The sequence below is a fragment of the Anabas testudineus genome, chromosome 7 (genome assembly GCF_900324465.2).
Source record: "Anabas testudineus chromosome 7, fAnaTes1.2, whole genome shotgun sequence".
Classification (NCBI taxonomy): domain Eukaryota; kingdom Metazoa; phylum Chordata; class Actinopteri; order Anabantiformes; family Anabantidae; genus Anabas; species Anabas testudineus.
This window is the reverse complement of record NC_046616.1, coordinates 483,396-508,179: the sequence shown is the minus strand read 5'-3', so window position 1 is coordinate 508,179 and position 24,784 is coordinate 483,396. Positions and strand designations below refer to the sequence as shown.

Sequence of the window (24,784 nt, the reverse complement as noted above, 5' to 3'; positions counted from 1 at the left end):
GTAGGTTGTCTCTACTGTATATTTAAATATATTTTCTATTTTCTGTTTTTACACCACTGCGTGCTTTTAATAACATTAGGTTCTCGCTACATGATACAGTATAATCTCTGTCTTATTAAAACCATATATATCATAATTTACATTTAAAACTGATCATTAAAACAGTGACTAAAGTGACCTCCACCTTTAATACATCAATAATAATAATTCAATAATATCATACAAATTCTGAAAATACGTAATTCTGCATAAGGAATACTACTTTTTGGGTACCTGAAGTATATTTTGATACTAGTACATTTGTACTTTTGTTTAAGTAAAGGTTTGTATGCAGCAACTCTTCCATATCACAGCATTTCTACATAGTGTTTATTTTAAACAAGTTAAATATATTTTGCTGAAATATTTGCATACTTTACATCCAGACATGTGCTTAAGTGTTTTTACACTATTGGATTGGTACTTTTAAGAACAGGTTTTGAGAGGTTCCTGACATATAGCTTTAATGAGAATAGGACATACTGTACATGAGATCACAGTGACCTTTGACCTTTGACCATCACAATCTAATCAGTTCATCACTTAGTCCAAATCTGAAGAAATCCAGTGTTACAGACCCACAAAACGGCCGAAAGGAAACAAACTGTTTTAAAGTAATGGCTTTAAACATTAGTGTTCATGTTCATTTGTTCTGAGTTCACTTTGTTTTGGGTTCGTTTGATGGTTTTAACATGAAGCCACAGCTGGAAACAGATGGCACATCTGGACACAGACAGTCAGAGCTCCGTCAGTCAGCAGCTCTGGGTCATGTCATTGAGGCTTAATGTTACATAACACACACACACACACACACACACACTCAGCTTTTTCTATCATCGTAAAAAGCGACTACATTTTTACACTGTGTCCCGTCTGTGATCAGATTTAACTAAAAAGGACACAACTAGTGACAACCAGACACTAAAAGTTTGAACTGCTTCTGTGATAAACAACTGAAACACGTGCACGATTAAAGGCTGAATCGCATTTATGTGAACTAAATAATACGATTTAATTTGTGGGGGGAGGCACATTTTCAGACACAGAGCAATAATATGTCAGCAGCCAGTGCAGCGGGTTTATCTTGAGTCAATATTAACTCTGGTCGAACCAACAAAAAGCACTCAGAGCCACTTTTACAAGACAGAAAAAACCTTCAGACCCTCCCGAACTCAGACTTTGCCGTCTGATATGCTCCAGAGAGGAACATTAATTCTAACTTTTGTCTGTCAGAAGACAAAACTTTTCATTTCAATTGCTGCTGAGACTTCCACAATAACCTGTGAGGAGCCACAGAACCAGACAAGTTTCAGTTTGAAGCCACCCAGACCTAGAGTCCCAGAGCTGGTTGTCTGAACTGAGAAACCGGACTGGGAGGATCCTGACCAGGAAGGACACTAGGAACCCAACAACCACTGTAACTGAGCTTTAGAGGTTCTCTGCAGAGATGGAGGAGCATGACCTCTGAGTGACTCCAATCAACATCAGGCCTTTGGGTGTCACAGCGTCTTTAGTGTCACGCAGCATCTAAAGGACTCAGAGAGCATGAGAACAAGGTTCTGTAATGTAATAATGTAAGTAATGTAATATTACATAAATATGCCGATTTGCATGGATCGATGCGTCACTGTTTACATTTATCCTAATTTATGGCAGCTTCCACTCCCCAACATGCTGAAAATGCATCTTTATCCCAAAAAAGCCTGAACAGTATCATCAAAACTGAGATATTCTTTCAACAGAGACATAATAACACCGTGCTCCGTGCTTTGTAAAACTGAAATGAATAATGAATTATAACGAATAATGTCATGAGATGGAAGTTCAACTTATTCAAGAAGACTGTAATCAATGCCAAAGGGACTTCTACACTGTAGAATGAAGGCTCTGAAGTGACTGTGTTAACTCGGATTAATTCTAACTGTCACATTTCTGCCTCCTTTTTAATCTACAGTAACAGTTTGTCCTTCAGACTGTGAGAAACTAATTTATTTGATATATAAAAGTTCTTTTTGAATTTAGAAATGAAATCATTATCTGACCCATTTGTACAGTTTTCTTCACAATCACATGATAAATAGATGAATTACAGACATCATTATCATTATTACTCAAGCTTTTTTATCAAATAGCAGAGATTTAATCTGGATCGTTCCTTAAACTCACTTTGGTGAATTCATGCGTCCATTAATCATTTCAGATCACTCAACTTTCTGGTGGAATATTCCTTTAACCCTGATCACAGAGCAGCTCTGTCGGCCAGCGTGAGAGTCATACATGTAAATCCACACACACTGATAGTCAAAGTGAAACCAGCTCGTACTGAACACACACAGTTATGTTGTCACCTGTCCAGAAACACTGACCCTGAACGTAACCTCACCGTCCTCTGAAGGCAAATGATGATTTTCATCATTTGCCTTCAGAGGACGTTTTGTTTTTTGTCCGCACAAGTGTGTTTAGACACAAGCACACACGTCTGTAATTATGCCAACATTAAAATACAACGTTAGTTATAGAAGAAAATCATTGTTAGGAGGAAGCTGGGGGGGTTGAAGGGTCAGGAGATACTGACAATTTGATTCCAGTGTTAAACTGGAGCCAGCGTGTGACAGGTTCAGCTGGTTTCTGATTGTTTCTGTGATGATGAAGGTCACAGCAGCCATCACATTCCTAACCTTCAGCCTTAAACTACATTTTGAGTTTTGTCCCCAAAACCTTTGACAGATTGATGAACAAGTACACACACAGAGTAATAGCAGCAGTTTCAATGAGGTGAAAATATGTCAGACATTCCTGAGAGCTGATAAAGACTGAAGAGGACGAGGAGGAGGAGGTGAGAGAAGTCAAATGTTATTGCTATTGGCAAATATCACATTTCATAAATTTCACAAATCAGATAAAGAAAACTCCTCGAAAAATGTTTAACAGGAAAAAAAGGAGGAAGAGGAATAAACAAGAGGAAGCCTTTACAAGTGGAGATAAACACGTTCACAGTATTCAACCATTGTGTTTAAAAGACGACATGTTTATTTTTATACCGACCGTTTCTGAGCCAATCGCAGCAAGATTTTACAGTAAGTGTCGCTGAAAACAAGCTGGTTTTTACATTCTTTTAAAACTAGAGGTTTCAGAACAATAATAATATCATAGAGCACTAAACACTGAAATAACATCAAGTTAAATAAGATATTCAGTTTACTATTTTATAAAGAATGAGCTTTATTTTAGCTCCAATTTCATTCAATACCTAAGAAAGTGGCTCAGAAAAGAAATTATATGAAGTCATTCAATCCGAAATTCCTTCAAATTAAACTGGAATCAACTAATCAAACACTCGTAGCAGTGTCTGACTCTCAAAGACTCACTAATAACTAACTCACGTCATTGTGGCTAAAACATCCCATAATGCAGCTCTCTCTGAAAGACTGTGTCTTGTCTAATCCAGCAGCTCCTCTGGTCTGCTTGGTTCTGGGACAGCACAGAGTGTGGATCATCTGTATTTCAAAATCTACCGACCCCCCAAAAACAAGAAGAATCCAACAATCGAGGTCTGAACCAAACTATGGATTTGAAGCACTGTTTCACCCCTGTCAACATTTGACCTGGTAACAGCACTGATGAAAAGAGGATGAACAAAGTTACGACAGTTCATCCTACGGGGGAACACGAACGTCTGAATAGAGCCATCATCTCCCAGTCCCAGTCCAAATCCAGTACTTGTTGAGGGATGTCAGTAAGAAACAAAGTAGTGGACCGACCGATGGACTCTGCTGAGGCTAAAAATGAAGTTCTAAAAAAATGTGGATTTGTTTTCTGATGTTCTAAAACTTTATTGACAAAATAACAAATCCTATAACAGTTTCTCCTGCATCCCGGGGTTTGTGTTTCAGCGTTAGGCAGCGATTACACGCACCAGCTATTAGATGGACAAGAGCCAGAACCCTGACAAACAGTGACTACTTCAGTATCGCTGTCATTCCTCTGTCGTGCAGTTCACACACACACTCTGACTTACGTTTGGAGTCTTTGACAGTTTTCAGGGCTGACTGTAGTCGCTCCAACATGATGAACAGTGGAGAAGGAGAAGACCAAAACCCAAACACAGTTTCACCTGCACGTCCTAGATTGTCCTCCTGTCTTTCTACTGCGTCTGTGTGAGACAGGTTGTGATCTGATAACGGACGGGAGAGACTGAGTATGAGCTGCAGAGGGAGAGAGCCAGCTGGGAGGGGAGGGTGGGGGTGTGTTTAAAAGAGAGCACATAGTGGTGGGAGGGAACTGAAAGTCACACATAAGAGGGGGGAGGACTGTTAACAGTAGAGATTATTGTTATGTTTCCAGAAGACAGACATCTGACGTCTGAGGGCCTCGTTGTTCCTTCCAGCTGAATGCAGTGGAATCAGTGGGACGAACACACAGAAGCTCAAGATCTATACTGTACGTGAGTACAGTTACTGCAGTAAACTGCAGTGCTACACTATCAGGGAGCTGCCAGCGCCCCCCGCAGGCTGCAGTATTTGTTACAGCCACAGTATGGCCAGACAGTATATATATATATATATATATATATATATGTGTGTGTGTGTGTGTGTGTGTGTGTGTGTGTATATATATGTGTGTGTGTGTGTGTGTGTGTGTATATATATATATGTGTGTGTGTGTGTGTGTGTGTGTGTATATATATGTGTGTGTGTGTGTATATATATATGTGTGTGTAAATAAATATATACACACACATATATATATATAAACAGTGGCTTGTAAAAGTACTCATACCCCTTAAACGTTTTCACATTATCTCACATTATGACCACAAACATAAATATATTTTATTGGAATGTTATGTGAAAGACCAACACAAAGTGGCATACAATTGTGAAGTGGAAAGAAAATTATACATGAGTTTATTTATTTTTTACAACTATAAAACTGAAAAGTGCAGTGTGCAAAAGTATTCAGCCCCCCTGAGTTAATACTTTGTGGAACCCCCTTTTGCTGCAAGTCTTTTGGGATATGTCTCCACCAGCTTTGCACATCTAGAGACTTTGCCCGTTCTTCCTTGCAAAACAATTCAAGCTGAGTTCAAGTGTTTTGCAGACTCCAACAGGTTTCCCTCCAAGATTGCCCTGTATTTGGCTCCATCCATCTTCCCATCAACTCTGACCAGCTTCCCTGTCCCTGCTGAAGAGAATCAGCCCCAGAGCCTGATGCTGCCACCACCATGTTTGACAGTGGGTATGGTGTGTTCAGAATGATGTGCAGTGTTACGTTTCCGCCACACATAGTGTTTTGCATTTAGGCCAAAAAGTTCAATTTTGGTCTTATCTGACCAGAGCACCTTGTTCCGCACGTTTGCTGGGTCACTCACATGGCTTCTGGCAAACTGCAAACGGGACTTCTTGGGGTTTTCTTTTAACAATGGCTTTCTTCTTGCCACTCTTCCATAAAAGTAAATTGTAAATTTCTCCACAACTTTATCCCTGACCTGTCTGGTGTCTTCCTTGGACTTCATGGTGCTGTTTGCTCCCCAATATTCTCTTAACAAACCACAGAGGCTGTCACAGAACACCTGTATTTGAACTGAGATTAAATTACACACAGGTCGACTCTATTCAGTCATTAGGTCAACATTGCTACTATGATGTCGGTCTTGGCCTCGGCGGACGTCGGAAGCTGTTTCTCGGAGGTCTCGACTCAACGGTCGATAGTCAAGGAATGGAACAAGTCTGCCTGCAATAACTAACTGGACTCCACATTAACTTAAAAGACTTTAACTGTTATACTGGACTGCTGCCTACACAGCATGTAATCACCCAGATGAGGATGGGTTCCCTGTTGAGTCTGGTTCCTCTCAAGGTTTCTTCCTGTTGCCTTCTCAGGGAGTTTTTCTTGCCACCGTCGCCCTCGGCTTGCTCATCAGGGACAATCTGATTATTATGATTCATACACATTCACTGTTCATGTACTGTTCTTTGGTTGTGTAAAGCTGCTTTGTGACAATGTCAATTGTAAGAAGCGCTCTACAAATAAAATTGAATTGAATTGAATTGAATTCAAAGAGTCAGCAACCATCAGGCAACTTCTGCAGGCAACTGGATGCACTCAGAGAAAAGGGGGCTGAATACTTTTGCACACTGCACTTTTCAGTTTAATATTTGTAAAAAATAAATAAACTCGTATAATTTTCTTTCTACTTCACAATTGTATGCCACTTTGTGTTGGTCTTTCACATAACATTCCAATAAAACATATTTATGTTTGTGGTCATAATGTGAGAAAATGTGAAAAAGTTCAAGGGATATGAATACCACTGTATATATATATATACACAATGTAACTCTAAGTCAATCACACTTCTGAGTAATTAAACTGCTCACTTAGGAAGCCACACTGGTTGACAATCAGTTTCACATGCTGTTGTGCAAATGGAAAAGACAACAGGTGGAAACTAAAGGCAATTAACAAGACACCCCCAATAAAGGAGTGGTTCTGGAGGTAGTGACCACAGAACACTTCTCAGTTCCCATGCTCTCTGGCTGATGTTATGGTCATTTTTGAATGCTTGTGGTAGCATGATTCAGGTAGTGCAGCTCATCCAGGATGGCACATCAATACGAGCTGTAGCAAGAAGGTTTGCTGTGTCTGTCAGCGTAGTGTCCAGAGCATGGAGGCGCTATCAGGAGATAGGCCAGTACATCCGGAGACGTGGAGGAGGCTGTAGGAGAGCAACAACCCAGCAGCAGGACCGCTACCTCCGCCTTTGTGCAAGGAGGAACAGGAGGAGCACTGCCAGAGCCCTGCAAAATGACCTCCAGCAGGCCACAAATGTGAATGTTTCTGCTCAAACGGTCAGACACAGACTCCATGAGGGTGGTATGAGGGCCCGACGTCCACATGTGGAGGTTGTGCTTACAGCCCAACACTGTGCAGGACGTTTGGCATTTGCCAGAGAACACCGAGATTGGCAAATTCGCCACTGGCGCCCTGTGCTCTTCACAGATGAAAGCAGATTCACACTGAGCACATGTGACAGACGTGACAGAATCTGGAGACACCCTGGAGAATGTTCTGCTGCCTGCAACATCCTCCAGCATGACCACTTTGGCAGTGGGTCAGTAATGGTGTGGGTGGCATTTCTTTGGAGGGCCAGCTAGTGTTCCTATGAGTGATCCTATTGTTCACACCAGGGATTAGCTGCTACTTCAGGAGTAGCATTGCCGAGTGGACGTTCCCCCAAGCCAGGGGAACCAAGGCTCACATTTGATGAAAAACTGAAGAGGCTGGTGCTTAACCAGCTCCACTCTCAACAACAACAACCTGGACTGGACAGATAACAGGGCTGCAATTTAAAGGAAAAGCCAGAGCAGAGTCTTTCTGCTGAGGAGACTAAGGTCTTTTGGAGTGCAGAGACTACTACTAAAGACCTTCTTTGACTCTGTGGGGGCCTCAGCCATTTTTTATGGAAGTGGTCTGCTGGTGCAGTAGCATCTCCACTGCAGTCAGGAAGAGACTGGACAACCTGGTTGTGAAGGCCAGCTCAGTCCTGGGGATGCCCTTGGACACAGTGCAGTAGGTGGGAGAGGAGGATGGTAGCCAAGCTATTATCCTTGATGGAGAATGAGTCTAACCTCCTCTATGACACAGCTACCTCTCAGAGCAGCTTGTTCAGGGACAGACGGTTCCATCCCAGATGTCTAAAGGACAGATATGGCAGGTCTTTTCTTCCTGCTGCTGTTAGGCTTTACAACCAGAGCTGCTCCCAGAGAACAAAAATATACACCACAGTACACACTGTCACTACTACTGTAACATGGTGCAACATCATTGGAAAACAATGACCAGACCAGACCCTCACAGACCAATGCAATTATTGTCTGATGGTGGATCATTGGAACTGTCCTAGAACACGTTTAACACCGAATACATAGAAAAAGACCAATTAACATCAGAGTAGTTAACTAGGAAATAATATGAAAACAGCAGCAGCCGAGGACCAGAGGGATTCACCGGGACTCACCTCCACTGGCCACTTCCTGAGAGGCGATCACGAATCCAAACCCTTCGCCCGGTCGCCTCTTCAGCTCCACCTCCATTGGTTTCACTCCCCCTCCTCCTCTTGTATCCTTGGCAACTGCTCCCCCATCTCCCCCTTTGACCTGAGGAGGCCCACCAGCACTCTCCTCAACTCCCAGCAAATCACGTGGCTCTAAGGTCAGCGTCACAGGAACTGAGTCCAAGAAGCTGGTGCTCTGGATGAGGGTCGAGTCTGGGGGCCCATTAGGCGTCTGGGCAGGAGGGGCCCCTGGAAAACAAAGAGAAATTGCACCAATCCATGTTGGAAATCCTGCCCTGCTCGTGGGCTCAAAGCACAAAGGAGGGGGGGGGCACTTACCTCGATGGGTCCCTGGAGCTGGTAGGTGGCCCTCCTGAGGACTTTCTGGGGCCAATCCAGCTTGGTTGAGTAGGGGGATGCCCCCGACCAAGGCACCTGTGGATGGGGAAGGCAAGTTGGTTGCAGTCGGGGCGTGGGGCGAGGAGGGGTTAGCCAGGCCATGAGGGGAGGGGATGGGCTTGTAAAGGTTGGGGGTGACGACTGGAGAGGAGACAGGACCTGGGGGGAGGGGGAAGGGAATGATGAATTATTTTTGTTGACAGAAACAGTTTCTCATCTGAAGTCAGGTCAAATCCACCTGTAACATGCTCACGGTTTTATTACTGCATTATCATCAGAGTCACGTCATTCAGCAACAGTCAATCTTTAAAAGAGGTTTTGGGGCGTGTGGGAATCACGTTTCACTACCTCCTCTGTAGACGAGTAGTACCACCTCTCCTTGTTTGGTGTGTTCCTGCAGGACTCTCTGAACCTGAAAGAAATACAGCTCATGTTTACAGTATTTAATAGTGACGTTTAAAATGCAGATTCATGGCGTCCAAATCAGGACAAACCAGCTTACAAGGCTTCAGGCTAGCATGGATTCCCCTGGCTTTATACCAGGTGACCCTAAAAACTGCAATTATTATATCTCTATTATAAATATAAGTGTATATTATATTTTAGACCTTTTGAAGTCTGAGCCCAGACCTCAACCCAACAGAGAAGCTCTGTGTAATTACCTTGAGCAGATCATATTTGTGCTTGTGACTTAGAGGAAGATCAGATAAAGTTTAGTGTTAGTTTTGTGGGGGTGGCTGTGGCTCAATAGGTAGAGCAGTTGTATGCCAATCACAGGATTGGTGGCTCAATTCCCGGCTGCCACATCACATGCCATAAGTGTCCTTGGGCAAGATACTGAACCCCAAGTTGCCCCCGATGAGTCAGGTCAGCTGCATAGCAGCTCTGCCATGTGTGTGTTAATGGTTGGATGAGACGCAGTGTAAAGGGCTTTGAGTACCAGCTAGGTAGAAAAGTGCTATATAAGCGCAGAACATTTACCATTTAGTGACCTGTTACTGCAGAGAACTACCTCTGCACTGGTTGGATGTCAGCTCAGTAGTCATCTTACCTGGGAGAAGCTGAGGCTCTGTATGTCCGCTCCATTTATCTTCACTATAGCATCGCCCGCCTGCAGTGAGGGGCATTGCCTTCGATCCCAGACCCGCCTCACCACCACCAGCTGGCCGCTTTGGCCCCCTGCTGTCACGCTAAATCCCAACCCTCCCCCCTCACTCCGCCCGAGGGCCACTGGCACAAGCTCTCCACCAGGGGCCGACACAGGAGACCCTGACCCAAGGGGGAGCACCAGGCCGGGGGAGGACACTTGGTGACTGGCTGGACACCCGTTAAAGCCGCAGGGGGGAATGTCTCTGGGTGGCGTAAGGGCAAGGGAGGTCTGGGGCATTGGTGGTCGCTGCATAGGAGGAGCTCCTGGAGATGTGGAGGGGGACAGGGGGATGTTGGCACTGGTGGGGCTGGTGGAGTTCTGGAGGACGCCCGTCTCAGGCTGAGAGAGGGATATTTTGGACAGAGTGTGGGAGGATGAGGAATTGATGGGGAGCGTAGAGGACGAGATGGGCAGCGTGGATGTAGACAGATCACTCTCTGAAGATTTGGAGCTCTGGTGGTGGAGGAGGGAGGAGGAAGAGAGCGCAGGGAGGGTGCTGCTGTTGTAACGAATCAAAGACCTATGAGAAGAAAGAACAGGAGAAAGGAATCTTACGTGTTAGTGTCTGGACTGTGAGAAGGTACACAGCTCCAGTTACTGATTCTAATCGGAACTGGACTGGACGGGTCTGGATGAACTTCTCTATTAGACCTTTGCTAGCTTTAGAAAAACCAACACTAACGTTCGAGATCCAGCGTTGGACTGAGCACCATCAGAGTCACTATGATTGACTGCTGTCCTGTCTGGAGGGGGCAGCGGACCCAACAACGGGGGGTCCGAGACAGAGGATGAGGGGGTGGGCAGATCAGTCATCCCATTGGACATTGGCTGAGCAGCATAACGGGGTGGGGTCTGCCCCAGTCCTGTATGTAAGAGTTAAAAAGAGAGAACTTTATAGGCAGACATACAATATTAGTGGAAAGTTATTTTTCAAATACAGATTTAAGAATATTGAGAAAAATACAACCAGAACTTTCAGGTTCTGTTTCATACGTAACAAAACCTCATTAAAAATTCCACCATTTGTAACCGTGAAACTAAAAAACAGTTAAATCCTGTCATTTTACTTCCTCCTGATATAATACATTTTAAGAAAGACGTCAGCTTCAGTACAAACTAATTCCTGGAGGACGTGGACTTTCCTGCTAAGATAGAAGAGGCATCACTCCGACCTGACGTGCTGCCATTGGCATCCAGCGTTCTGCTGTAAGTGAGATGTGTCAGGCCTCGGTTCAGGTTGGGGGGGTTGGAAGGTTCACTGGGGGTCTGTGGCTGTTGGAAGGTTAAAGACAAGCTCAGTGATTTATACAAGGACCTGTGACTTTTACTCGTAGAGTCACAGTAAGGTTAGAGCCGTACCGTCTCCAGACTCTGTTTGGGACACCCATCGGGGTTGTAGAGCATCGGATATCCTCGTCTTAGCACCACGTCCACGCTCTGACCCATAGGCACAGACTTCAGCATCTCCACCACCTCTTTATGGGAGCGACCCAACACACAGGTGTTGTTGATGTAGACCAGGATGTCAGCTGCAAGACCAGACCAGACCAGACCCTCACAGACCAGTAAGACAAAGTAAGTCTAATATATATAGAAGGGAAATGTCCTGCTCTAGAAACGAGGCAGCAGACCGTTAACTTATTAGTTGGGTTCTACTGGCTGCAGTAGTTTTTATTTAAATCACAGTGAACTCCAGGACTACAGTACCCATACACATCATACACTATTTGTGTCCTTCACACTGAAGGTTCTCCATTATTTCCCACTTTGCTGGTGAGACATGTCTCTGCTCCACTTTCCCAGGAGTTTTCATGAACTCTGTGTCTGTGTTACATTCCTGACTATTTATCCTCGGTGCACGTGAGCAGGTCTGACGGTGGGAGAGAAAGGAGGCTGTGTGTGTCGGGCAGATTAAAGAGAGCGTGTGTGGATTAGTTGTAGATCACACGATTATGGTTCGGAGAATAATAAAGATTTGAGAACCAAACTGCAGCAATTCTGCAGACAGCGTATTAAACCAGAACCACTAGTCCGGTTTAAACAGACCTTTTTTTTCATAGCAAACATTATTGACGTTACTACCTGCTGCACTGCAGAGCCACTGTTTGTGCTGCTGGGCTGTGTTACGGCTCAGTTGTGATGTTTTAGTCTGATCGCATCTGTTGGTGTTGATGGTTTGTCACTGATGTGTATCCGGCTCCAGTGTGAACACAAATAAGATTCTAAAGCACCACATATGTACAACAACAATGCCAACAGTGCTGACATGCGATAGTCAAATCAGTTTTCTCAGACGCTGCTGTTACAAAATGTTCCAACCAGTTTGTCTTGAACAGAACCTTCTCCATAAATGTAAAATCCAACAAATGTAGCAGCAGCAACAGAACTGGCACTATAAACAGCAGCAATACCTGTATTGAGAGCAGGTGGTCCTCCAGGTGTGACACTGTACACCTGTAGAAACTCTCTGGGTCGACTTCCTCCGACGATGTTAAAGCCGAATCCTCTGGGACCTTTAGAGAGTCGAGTGTGGATGGAGTAACCCCTCAACTGGCTCGGCTGCTCCGTGAACTCTGGGACTGAGACAGGAGAGGACACAGGACAGTCGCTGAGGGCTCAGTGAGACAGAGCCTGGGACAGACACTCTGGGCTCTGTACGAGATGGAAACCAGGTGCAAATTGATCCAAACAACGCTACAATCTGATTAAATGAATCCCAGTAGATTGAACTCTCAACTGGATCAGAACATTGATCATCAGAGTGCCTTCAGACGTCTGGGCTAAACTTACTCTGTACTTACTCTGATACAACTCTTCTGTCCAACAACACCCCATTCATTGATTATTTAAAGGTTATTTAAAGGTTGTTCTTTCATCCTAACATATCCGCCAGGCTTCGCTGCTAATGAAAGCTGCCAAAACAGAATAAATAAACAATAAGGTACGTTTTCCCTCTGTCATAACGGTCTGAGCTTAAACTGCACGTTTTTTTCTACTGCTCACATGTTTGCCCATCAAGTTGTTAAATGAATTCCAGCTGTAGATAGTTTGGACAAATACATGTAAATCCAGCTCCTGCAGCAAGAAGATTAAAATGAGCTTTTCTGCAAACGTTAATGAGAAAGCAGCGAGTACCAAACCAGCAGTTTAGATGTGTTTAATTTAAATAGATAACAGCAGGATTTAATGAAGGAAGTTTAAAATATATCAATGCACACATGTAAACTCATCATCTCATTTATCAGTTTTTCTTTTCTCTACATGAGTCAATTTTGCTTCACTGGATTAAAACCGATGCTGAAGCAGTAATGTCAGTGCTTGAATTCAATTAAACACAGAGAGATGCAGAAAATGGGGGAAAAAATACAAAGCACTGGGTGGAAGTGACTAAGACTGTGCTGCCCCCTGCTGACTGTCAAAATAAAAGTCCCAGCAGGACACTAAAGATGGACAGAAGAACAGTTTCAGGGTAAATCTGAGACAGATTAACATAAACCCACAGATGAATCAGGGAGAATAATAATATGACGGTGTCAAAACAATAACACAGTTACACTAATCCCAAGATCAGTCCTAAAAAGTCAAATCTGTACAGAGGGAAGGCAATGATTTAGAACAGTAATAAATCTTGTTCTGACTGACTGACTTCAACTTATAAACAATCTATACATTCTACATTTTATTTAGTTAATTCATTAAAACTATCAAATAAATTAATGACAGTGATCAGTGAACAAACAGGAAGTGCTGCTGACTTACGTTCTGTGCAGGAAGTCGTCTCTTTGTTCTGTGTCCGAGGATCCAGCCAGCTGGTCGTCTTCGATTTGTGACTGACAGAGAGACATCATCATCATCATCATCATCATCATCATCATCATCATCATCATCATCATCACCATCCACCCTGAATCCTGGGTAATGTTGGACCAGGGGAAGTTGTCACAATGTAACTGTGGGTTAAAACTGAGTGTTTTCTCTCCCTGGTCTGGTTGTTTCTGAAAATTCTCTGCTTTGACAAAAACTGACGAAGGCACAGTTCCTGTTCAAGGCTCTGACACCCCCCCTACTTCACAAGTAAAGAAAAACTTTAAAACTAAAGTTCTTATTAAGTTCAGCTGTTTAAACTAAGCATGCCGGTCCACATAACAAAGCCTTAGAAATGAGTTGACTTTGAGCTTGATTGTACCAGCCTCCAATGATAAAAAGATGAGATTTTAAGTTCAATTAACATTAAAGTGTCCACAGCTCATCTAAACATATTGATCCAACTGTCTGAATTAAACTGTCCCAATCAGCTGATGCCAACATGTCTCAAAATCCGATTTTGTGATGTGACCTCTTTGATTACTTGAAGGGTTGTTTGTGTCTTATTTTGTCTTTTGACTGTCTCTGATTATTTATTCTGTTTTTTGTTTGTTTTTTTATTCCTTTCATTCTATATATATATGGCACAGACTGGTTGGCACCTTAATCTCGTTGTACGATGTTGCAATGACAATAAAGTTTATCTTTATCTTTATCTTTATCTTTATCTTAATAGTAATTAATGCTGTTACTCACTCAATGTAGTACGGCTCTCCTGAATCACTGAAGGCCATCTCCCAGTTTTCAGGCAGCGGACATCCTCTTCCTACTCCTCTTCCTCTTCCTACTCCTCTTCCTCCTCCTCCTCCTCCATTCTCCATTCCCTCCCGACTCCCCACCGCAGACTCCCATGATTGGCTGAGAGGCAGGGTGGTGGGCGGGGCTCCGGCTGAACCTGCTGATGGAGGGACACCGTGTATCTTTTAGGACTTTGATTAACTCCCCCTCAGTGAGGATAAAGTCTGCTTCTAAAAATAGAGAATCACACAGTGTCAGACCCAGACTGTGGACTCAAACTGAGAGTGAAGCTGTTACAGTTTCTTCTTCTTCTCTTTCAGCTTTTCCCATCAGGGGTCGCCACAGCAAATCATCCTTTTCCACCTCACTCTATCATGAACATCTTCTACCCTAACACTAGCCAACCTCATGTCCTCTGTTATAACATCCATATATCTCCTCCTTGGTCGTCCTCTTGTCCTCCTGCCTGGCAGCTCCATCTCCAACATCCTTCTACCAATATACTCACTATCCCTCCTCTGAACATGTCCGAACCACCTCAGTCTGGCCTCTCTGACTTTGTCGCTAACTCAGACAACGTGAGCCGTCCCTCTGATGTACTCGTTCCTTATTCTGTCTAACCTGGTCACTCCTAAGGAGAACCTCAACATCTTCATCTCTGCTACCTCCATCTCAGCCTCTTGTCTCTTTCTCACTGCTACCGTCTCTAACCCATAGAGCAGAGCTGGTCTCACCACTGTCTTGTACACCTTTCCTTTGAGTCTTGCTGACACTCTTCTGTCACACAACACTCCTGACACTTTCCTCCACCCGCTCCAACCTGCCTGCACTCGCCTCTTCACCTCTTTTCCACACTCTCCATCACACTGAACTGTTGACCCCAAGTACTTAAACTCCTGCACCTTCTTCACCTCAACCCCCTGTAACCTAACATTTCTACCTTGATCCCTCTCGTTCAGACACATGTATTCTGTCTTACTACGACTGACCTTCATGCCTCTTCTTTCCAGAGCAAACCTCCACCTCTCCAGCTGTTCCTCCACCTGCTCTCTGCTCTCACTTCAAATCACAATGTCATCCACAAACATCATTGAAGCTGTTAAAGGTTCCATTTGGTAAAACCAGTCCAGAAAAAAATCTTAATTAAAACCTGAGATGTTGAAATTGAACCTTTTCCAACTTACCAGACAGCCCGCTGTCCTCCTCACTGTTGTCTCCTTCCTCCACAGCTTTTTCCAGGTTACTCAGAGATTTGCTCCTCGTCCTGAAGTTCCTCAGCAGGTTTCGATGTTCCTGGTATGTGATCGGTGGACTCTCTGGACCAATGTGGACGGGCCGCGGCGTCCCGTAGTAGTTTCCTGTGATTGTACCAAGAAACAGAAAAAAACAGTGAGTTACTGCTTTGTGTGAAAGATAGAAAGACAAAACCAAACTCAGCGGCAATAAAAACAGTGGGTCGTGAACCTGGTCCTCAGGCCCCCTGTCCCGCCCTACCCACTGCTTAACACCTGGATCAGGTGTGTCAATCAGAAGCTGGAAGATACCAGTTCACTCTGTCTTCGTCCTATTTGAGTGTGTATAAAACAGTAACCAGCACAATAGTACTGAAAACATCTACTGGAAGCTCAGTTCAGTTAAATAGACAAGAAAATAATAGAAAAGAATTAAAACTATATACAATTAAACGAAATATGAATAAAATTATAATGAACTATGAGGAGAAGAAGAAGATCAAATGTGAAAGGGAAAGATTCAAAACTATCGGACACAGTTAAATAAAATTAGTAAATAGAAGAAGACACAATTTAAGAAATAAATAACTGATCAACCGAAGAGGCTTTTATTGTGAAAGACCATTGACAGAACAGGAAATGAAGAGACAAAAACTATCAATTTAAAACACTGAGAATAAAATACATCAGTTTATTTGGGGTGAACACAGATATTTATGTGTGAATTCAGTTTCTATTTTAGTCTCATTAATCCCGTCAGATTAATACCGAGGGTGGGGGGTGGAGGTGGTTAAAGAGAGAGAGCTGCAGGACAGAGTGGGAGAAACAGGTTTGAAGGATTAGAGACAGAAAATCCTTTTTTCATCTCAAACACTGTTAAAATGTGTCCACTACATTTTTTACACTGAAAAAACTGTTTCTTTCTTCACAGGGACCAGTTTACTGTGCAGAGAGCACCTGAACCCATCTGTGTCACAGCAGGGTTCAGGTTGTTTCTGTTCTCAGATCAGTGTCGATAACAGAAACCAAACACTGACTAACTCTGACTGACGGGACGCCACGTTAAACAACAACCAATCACCAAGCGAAATAGAACCAGAACAGATTCACATCTAATTTCGTTTTATTTGTACTACTTCAGAGTCAGTGTGTTTGAATAAAGGAACAATCTTCTGTTTTCCAGCTGTTGTGGGTGTGTTTGTTTTTCGTACCTTTGAACTTGCCGCTTTCGAGCAGAGCTCCAGACTCCTCCAGAGAGAAAAACTCCTCAATAGACACAAAGTTGTAGTCCACACCTGAGATCTCCCCGTCCCGGGGCTGCCTGGTCGTACCTGTGTAAAACAGCTGTTTTAAACTAAACTCTGCTGTGAACCAACTCAGAACAAAACACTGAAGCTGTTTTAGCTCATTTTCTCTCACGGACACAGTGAGAGCATCAAGAAATACATCGAAGAGAAATAAAAAAGCACAGTTTTATGGTCCTGTCAGCTCAGTTAGGGACGTGGAACATGTTCTGGTTATAGAACCAATAATACTCATGTCAATCATTGATCAAACTAAACAAAAAGGCTGAAACCCAGTATTGGAGTCCTGATATCCTCAGACCTTCAGACGACGCTGCATTAAAAACAGACGTGATCCTAGAACTATCTATCGATTTCCCAGGACTCCAACAGCTGGTCTACTCAGTTACCTGTTTAAAGGCGACAGGATGCTGCACCAAAATGTTTATTTCCCTGTTCTATAAATACGGTTCACTTTCTGTTTGAATGGAAGTCCCAGCTTTTCATTCTAAAACCCACCACTGAGTCATTAACCCACTAACTTCCACATGAAGAGATGAAGCCATCTCACAGTGACTGAAACAACTATCCTGTCTCTTCCACCACTGTCACGTGTCATCATGTTTTCCTGCTCGTCTTTGTTCTGGCGCCTACGTACTGCACAGCAGTGGTTCATTAGAAACCCAATATTAGACACACCTGTTTCCTAAGAGCACATGGAAACACTGTCTGCTGCAGAACAACATCACAATGGAAACATTAAAGAGATAAAATCCACTGATTTGTGTCCTGCTCATAATTCATCATGTTTATTCACGTCGAGTTTAGAGGTTGGATTTATCCGAGTTTCAGGAACACACATCACCACAGCTCCACCTGAAATATTCCCTTTCTGTGTGTGTGCCGTCCCACTGCAGGACGACGTGTGACCTACAAACAAACTACTACACTCACAGCTGTTCAGGCTGTAATCATTGACAGAGTTCATCACCAACACTGTTCAAATTCACACAGTCTCAACCTTTGACCTCTACGTCACTGTCAACTGGCTCTTGTGGACAATTCCTTATCTCCTCACTTCCTAACTAGGATGCTCCCTACCTCCTACTATCTCACCAACACCAACCGTTTGAAGGTGAGGATAGATCAGACCTCACAGCTGTAAGAAGACGTGTGTGTGTGTGTGTGTGTGTGTACAGGTGAGTCTTACAGGGCACTGCGCGCAGGTACAGGTTCTCCCTGATGAGCTGCTGCAGCTGACTGTCCATGGAGCCCGGAGTGAAACACTTACTGAGGTACAACCTGAGGTCTTTACAGAGAGATGACCCTGAGGGACAGACAGGGACACAGTACACTCAGTACACGTACTCTGGTATTTGACAGTACTCCGGTATTTGTAGATATGTACTTAAGAAACTAGCTGCAGTACAGGACTAATAAACTAAATAAACAGCACTAGGCTGGTTTAAATCCTATCTGATCAGTCTTCCATGCAGTGGATAGTAGTTAGTTGGTTACTAGAGTTTCCAGATGTACAATGGGAGGCAGAGCCTTTAGCTATCACACTCCTCTCCAGTGGAACAGTTCAGGTTCTGGAGGCAGACACCCTCTCTACATTTAAGGTTTCTTTCCCACCTGCATTTAAAATGAGTCACGTTTAAATCGAGCGAGAACGTCCTCTCCGCCTATTGGTCAGATGTGTCTGCTGTGGGAACAGAAAAAGTAAATACAGGAAGAAGGTGAAGTGTTAACACAGTTTGGTCCTTGATCCTGCTGATTATTGTTTATTACGTTACATCAGACATGGTGTCTTTGAGGTCTTCACCTCCTCACGTCTCCACGTTTGTCCTCCATTAATCAGACAAAGAAATGGAAATCTACACACTACCCAAAGCCCTCAAATTATGTGAGTCATGGCGCTTGGTCCCGTTTTGGTTCGGTTCGCTTTCTCACCAGGAGGACTGCACCAGAGTTCACTAGATGATGCAGATTGAGACCATTACTGTGTTCACACCGGACAAAACGAACTTGAGTTTGATTTGATCGACTAAAGCCTGTAGTTGCTAAAACTCCAGGTCTGATGACTCTGCAGACGCTGAACGTAATAAACAATAATCAGCAGGATCAAGGACCAACCTGTGTTAACATTGATGTGAAATCATCTCTCTCCAAAACACTTCACCTTCTTCCTGTATTTACTTTTTCGGTTCATGCAGCTTTACCCTTTCTTCCTCTAAAGGGAGTTTTTCCTCTCCACTGTCTCCTGGAGCTTCTGGGTTTTCTATATAATTCTGTATACAGTTCTATTCTGTAAGGTCTTAAGGAACCTTAAACACTGTAAAGCACCTTGAGATGACTTCTGTTGTGATTCAACGCTAAACAAATAAAACTAAATTGAATTGAAATATAAATTTTGTCCTTATTGCCTAACTAGGCTTGTTTACAGTCCTTGTTCGCTAATGAGGACACCCCTTTACCTTTTGATTAGGATGCTTCTTTCCATCCTAAATGCTTCCTTATTCTTAATTAAGATTCTTCTATGCCTCCTTGTTACCCATCTAGAATCCTTCTTTCCATCCTCACTACCTAACAAGGGTATTTCTTTACATCCTAGTTAGTGTCCTTCTTTACCTCCTTGCTAACTTACTAGGACACTCCTTTCATACAGGTTGTTTTCCCTCCACTCACCTGGTGAAACAGTCTTGATTCTGATTGGATGAGGGCAGGAGTTGAGGACTCCTCTACAATCACCCAGGGTCATCCCTAACACGGGCGTTCCCCCGATCTCTAAGATGATGTCGCCTACTGTGGCCCCACCACCGGGAGCCGCTGTGACAAACGGGAACTCGCCATAGTCGGCTCCGCCCCCAATGGCCAGCCCCAGTTCACCTGAGCCCCCACCCAGCGGAACGAAGCTCTCCTGCACCTGAAAACGCGTATAGACACAAAAGCAGGACCAGAGAGTTTTATTTTAAATCACTTAATCACAGTTTTCACAAAGATGAAAAAGTTACATTATTTTTATATTTATTAAAAAAAAAATGTTCACTCCAGGTGATAAAAATCGTGTCGTTACCTTCGAGCGCCAGTGCAGCTTCTTCACCGCCACTTTAGACATGATGGCCGAGCTGCAGACAGGAACCAACAAACACAACTTTACTTTATTTACATGAGTAGTGGGCAGTGAACAGCAGTGAACAGCAGTTAACAAGAGTGAACCTGTGACACCTGTGGCCAGTGTTTCACAAATAGCTTTTACAATAATCTTCTTCATCTTATAAGTACTCGCTTCCTAACTAGGATGCTTATTTTCTACTAACTAGGACACTTTTTACCTACTTTCTACTTCTTTACCACCAAAACAACCTTTAGGTAGCAAAGACGTGAAGAAGTGCCCTAGTTAGGACGTAGAGAAAGGTCCTTGTTCGGAGGTGAAGATGAATCCTAGTTAATAAAACAGCAAATAAGTGTCTTACTAAGTAGCAAGGAGGTAAATAGAAGCCCAACGTAGTATGTAATAAAACATCCTAGTTAGGAGGCAAAGATCTGCCATTACCTAGCCTAGCTTCTTTAACTTTTTACTAGGAACCTTCTTAATCTCTTTGTATCCTTCAGAGGAAACATATTTTCCTCCTTGCTCTCCTCCCTGTCTAACTTCATGTCCTTACTAACTAAAGACTGTGCATCCTTAAGTCCTCACTGATGCTTCCTACAGCAGGAAGCATCAGTGCCTCCTTGGTTACTTAACAGGAAGTTTTTTTTTAGCTCACAAGCTCCCTGATAAGCTTCCTAACCAAAGTGCAGAGTGTAAATCGTGTAAATGTGGCTTTAGAAAATTTTTTTATTTGGCCTGCGGTTTTAATATGTCTCCTAGCAACAATAAAACGTCTCCTGTTGTCAGAGAGTTTAGGATTTGTTCCTCTATCAACACTTCGACTCTGCTTCAGCCTCAGAAAACAGCAGATGGTTGCAGACGGCAGGGAGCCACACACAACACATTGCTATACACACACATACAACGTTTCATGTATACACACACACACACAGACACACACACACACATTTGCTGCTAGACGCCGTACATTAAATATGGATGAACATATGTGAAGGTGGGAGCCAGAGAAGAAACAAACAACGACGTCCCCGAGCAGAGATTCAAACTGTCCAAGACTTTTAAGCACAAACTGAAGTGATGGACACAAACGGAAGGTAGGATGTGTGAAGGAAGGACAGGAGGAGGTGAGGAAGGTAAAGAAGCTTCCTAATAAGGAAGTAAGGAGGTAAAAAGATCTGCTGTGTCTGAAGTGCAGCATTAGCAGCAGCTGAGCTGAAGAAGCTTCATTCATTATTAGCCAGAGATGGATCCATGGAGGCCGGAATGGGCCCAGCAACGAAACACACACAGGCTCAAAACCTCTACAAAGAGATGGACAGTGTCCTCGAGGAGACACAAGGAGACACAAAGAGACAGAAGGAGACACAAAGAGGTTCCTAGTTAGGTCATGAGGAGCGAAAAGGAAAGGAAGCAAAGAGTTTCCTCATCGTGTTCAGAGCTCTGCTGTCAACCTGTGTGTGCAGGACGTCACAGCGTGAGCTCCACACAAGCTGCTATTAACACATCATTACCACATGCTCGCTCGCCCCGTCTCTCACTTTCTGCCACTTCATTCACTTCAGTTGTTTCTGCCTCAAAATAAAAGCCTATAAGTGATTCAGTAGGTGGATGGTGGAGTGAGTGTGTGTGTGTGTGTGTGTGTGTGTGTGTGTACTTGCATTTACTACTTTGTGGGGCTTAGCGACTGGGAGCCCACCAACCGCTTGGGGCCCAAAGCACTTTAGGGGCCCAAAAAACGGGGCCCCACACCGATTAGCTATTTAATATAGCTCAGGAGGATCCCCTGATGTGCCTAGTGCGTTTTTCTTACTTGGCCCACAAGGTGACAAAGATTGGAAATGTGTGTGTGAAGTGTGTGTGAAATTTCTGCTCTCTAGTGACTACTAGAGCCGGGAGCCTGGTATAGCAACAGATACACACTTTCGGAAGTGTGTATCATTTTAACCAATCACAGTACAGCCTACTGACGAAGAGGGGATCTGATAGGCTACTTCACTGTCGGCGTCACCACTGTGAGAAATACGCCTATTTCCGTATTTTTCCGAACTAGAGTTGGTTTTAATCGTACCAGGATGAGAATTACTTAATAACAGGTAAGTTTATTTTCTTTTAGTTTGACTTTACTATTTTCACATTGTTTGTGCCTCTGTACCCCGCTAGCAACTGTAATGCAACAAAATGTAACTTTTCAAAATGTTATGATGTAGGTGGATAGTGGTAAATATTAGCAACAGCACGCTAGCTGCTAATGTTAGCAACATCACGCTAGCTGCTAATGCGCTAGCTGCTAATGTTAGCAACCGTTCAGTAGCTTTCAATATTAGCCATTACTTGGCATCTTCTGGTGTCAGTTTTAACTCAGTTGCCCTTAATGTCAGCTATAGATCGGCACAGGTCGCATATTTGCAAACAAAGTTTACTTTAAATGTTAAGAATCTCATTCCGGTCATAGTTCAATTTGTTGCGTTCATGAAACCCACGTCATTCAGGAAGCACATTTAAACATCACTACAATCCTACTAAATGTTGAAAATGCATAGAATTACATGCATGAGATCAATATAAATCTGAAGTGAATAAACACAGCCACAGTCCGCGAGCTTTTCATGAAGGACGGAGTGTTCAGTGACCAGATGAGTTTAAAAATGCATAGCCACTTTGAGTGTTATTTTTCCCATTTTCCTGAACGCATCATGAGAGCGCACGGCATTTCTTTAAACATTAGGATAAAATCACAAATGAAGGAACGACAAACAAGCAATACATGTGAGTGAACTCATCCCTCAAATGCCAATTCGATTCATGGACTGTTAGTAATATTAACTTTAGACAAGTTTGTAAAGCTCCGCTTCACGATTAGCATTAAGGTTAGCACGTTAGCTTAGCCACGTCGGCGCTATCTAGTTAAATGGAAACACTCGGATAAAATCACACAGGAAAAAACGCACGGCATTTCTTTAAACACTCGGATAAAATCACAAATGAAGCAACGACATACAACCAAAACGTGAGTGAACTCATCCCTCAAATGCCAATTCGATTTATGGACTGTTAGTAATTTTAACTTTAGACAAGTTTGTAAAGCTCCGCTTCACAATTAGCACGTTAGCTTAGCCATGTAGGCGCTATCTAGTTAAATGAAAACATCAATAATACTGTTTATTATATGTTTGCTCCGGATAATATGCTAGCTAGTTTAGTGAGTGGCAGTCCTGTACTGTACATAGCAGTAGCAGGTGTTTCCGTTTTTGAGAAATGTTTTTGTGATTAGTGTGAATAGTTATTATCATGCCGAAATATGCAAATTACGAGGATTCATAGTTGTGCATTTAATCGGTGCATTTACTACACTCAAGTAACCAGGTTAAAGTTGGCTTTCCCTAATATCATTATTTATTAACTGTCTAAGCAGTAAACCTGGTGGAAACACCGCTGTTTATACCTGTAATTAGAATACTGATGGCTTTTTACTAGTGCGCATGTGCGGACTCGCCGCGCCCATCCCCCACACTCTCACAGTTCGCTGACTGCCTGTGAGTCTCTCTCACAGCGCTGTCGGTCTCCTCCCCTCCCCCACACTCTCACAGTGCGCGCAGTGACTGAGTCTCTCACAGCGCTGACAGTCACCTCCTCTCCACCAAGAGAGCTAAAGGTAGAGGAGAAACTTATGAACAGATTTTAGGGAAACACTCTTTTTAAGTGCAGGTAAACCTGTTCTCTGATTATCCAAGAAACCTAATTTCTCTAATTAACCTGGTTACTCCATGTTAATACAGTCATTAAAAACACTGAATTGAACTGAAATGATAATACTGAGGGACAGAATCTGTTATTTAATCTACATATTTTTTTGGTATTAAGATATCCCTTAACCCTGTTTTTAGATAGTTTTGCTTTCGCTTGGTTGTTTTACATGAAAAAACTGCAATAGCAGACAGTTCTAAGTGTCTTAAGACATGCCTTTTGTAGTCCATGTTCGTAGGAGTCTAGTTTCACTACAGCAGATCATTGTCGATTACCACCACAGTTGTCATTTCCTATATGAAATTTAATAAAAATATAATTTTCAGTTTTAATCGGTATATTAATTATGGATGTAACTTGTGTACTGACTTAAACATTATTTTCACTGAACCAAAATGATTAAAAGTAAGACAAGGATGCAGCCTTCTGAGGATGCAAAGTCACACATTCAGTCTGCGAGGGACAAGCCAGGGTTTATAGAAAAATTAATTGACAGTAACAAAGGTATGGGTTAGCAGCCCTTTTGGGGACACATATTAGTTGATTTTTCAGTGTTATTGATTTACACTAGCATACTGTATGTTTTAGGCTGCATAACAGAAACAGATATTTATTGGCAAAAAATAATCTTTCTTCTTTGAATTTTCGTAGATGACACTGTTAGTTAGCTCCAGTGTTGGTTGTAAAGGAACTAGGCTAAAACCTTATTTTGTTAAGGTTATACCGCAATTAACTGAATATGAATAATGTACGTGAACTATTAAGACAACACAATGTTAATCAAACGTATATCTAAAATACTCTTGTAGGAAGAGGAGTGTTTGCTACACAGCCCATTGAACCAGGTGCTTTTGTCTTGCAGCATACAGAAAAACTCATATCAGTGGAAGAAAGCCAGTCAACACTACTCAGAAATGGATAAATGGTCGCTGGTGGTAAGTATGTCACAGCATATGTTTTCTAGAATATTCTAAATAAGACCTAAAACTAAGATTTGAATGGCTGATGAATCAAAAATGCAGGAGCATTCTTTGTATTTATGTACATGCTAAGTGGTCTGCAAAAGCAAATTCCAGTAAACAAGTTTTAGTTTGTGATTTAAGCTATCAGTAATAAGTATTCACATTTGAGGCTAAGGAAAAATCTGGCTTAAATCACATGTCA

General features: G+C 42.9%; 1 protein-coding gene across 5 annotated transcripts in view; it reads right to left on the bottom strand.

The window, feature by feature from the left end:
- magixa (MAGI family member, X-linked a) overlaps positions 1-20,127 on the bottom strand; it is a 31,447-nt gene extending 11,320 nt beyond the window's left edge. For 2 of the 5 annotated variants that reach the window (XM_026368540.1, XM_026368543.1), the window contains exons 1-16: positions 19,838-19,888; positions 19,450-19,687; positions 17,972-18,088; positions 16,690-16,809; positions 15,431-15,604; positions 14,205-14,406; positions 13,404-13,474; positions 12,056-12,223; positions 11,004-11,173; positions 10,787-10,916; positions 10,327-10,507; positions 9,546-10,164; positions 8,843-8,906; positions 8,435-8,653; positions 8,060-8,344; positions 4,058-4,192 (exon numbers count right to left, since the gene is read on the bottom strand). In XM_026368540.1, coding sequence (XP_026224325.1) covers positions 4,058-4,192; positions 8,060-8,344; positions 8,435-8,653; positions 8,843-8,906; positions 9,546-10,164; positions 10,327-10,507; positions 10,787-10,916; positions 11,004-11,173; positions 12,056-12,223; positions 13,404-13,474; positions 14,205-14,406; positions 15,431-15,604; positions 16,690-16,809; positions 17,972-18,088; positions 19,450-19,687; positions 19,838-19,879 — 2,935 coding nt within the window. In that variant the 5' untranslated portion in view covers positions 19,880-19,888. Of the gene's footprint in view, positions 1-4,057; positions 4,193-8,059; positions 8,345-8,434; positions 8,654-8,842; positions 8,907-9,545; positions 10,165-10,326; positions 10,508-10,786; positions 10,917-11,003; positions 11,174-12,055; positions 12,224-13,403; positions 13,475-14,204; positions 14,407-15,430; positions 15,605-16,689; positions 16,810-17,971; positions 18,089-19,449; positions 19,688-19,837 lie in introns of all 5 variants that reach the window. The other 3 variants (XM_026368541.1, XM_026368542.1, XM_026368544.1) reach the window with 3 other exon arrangements.
- Between the last annotated feature and the right edge of the window lie 4,657 nt (positions 20,128-24,784).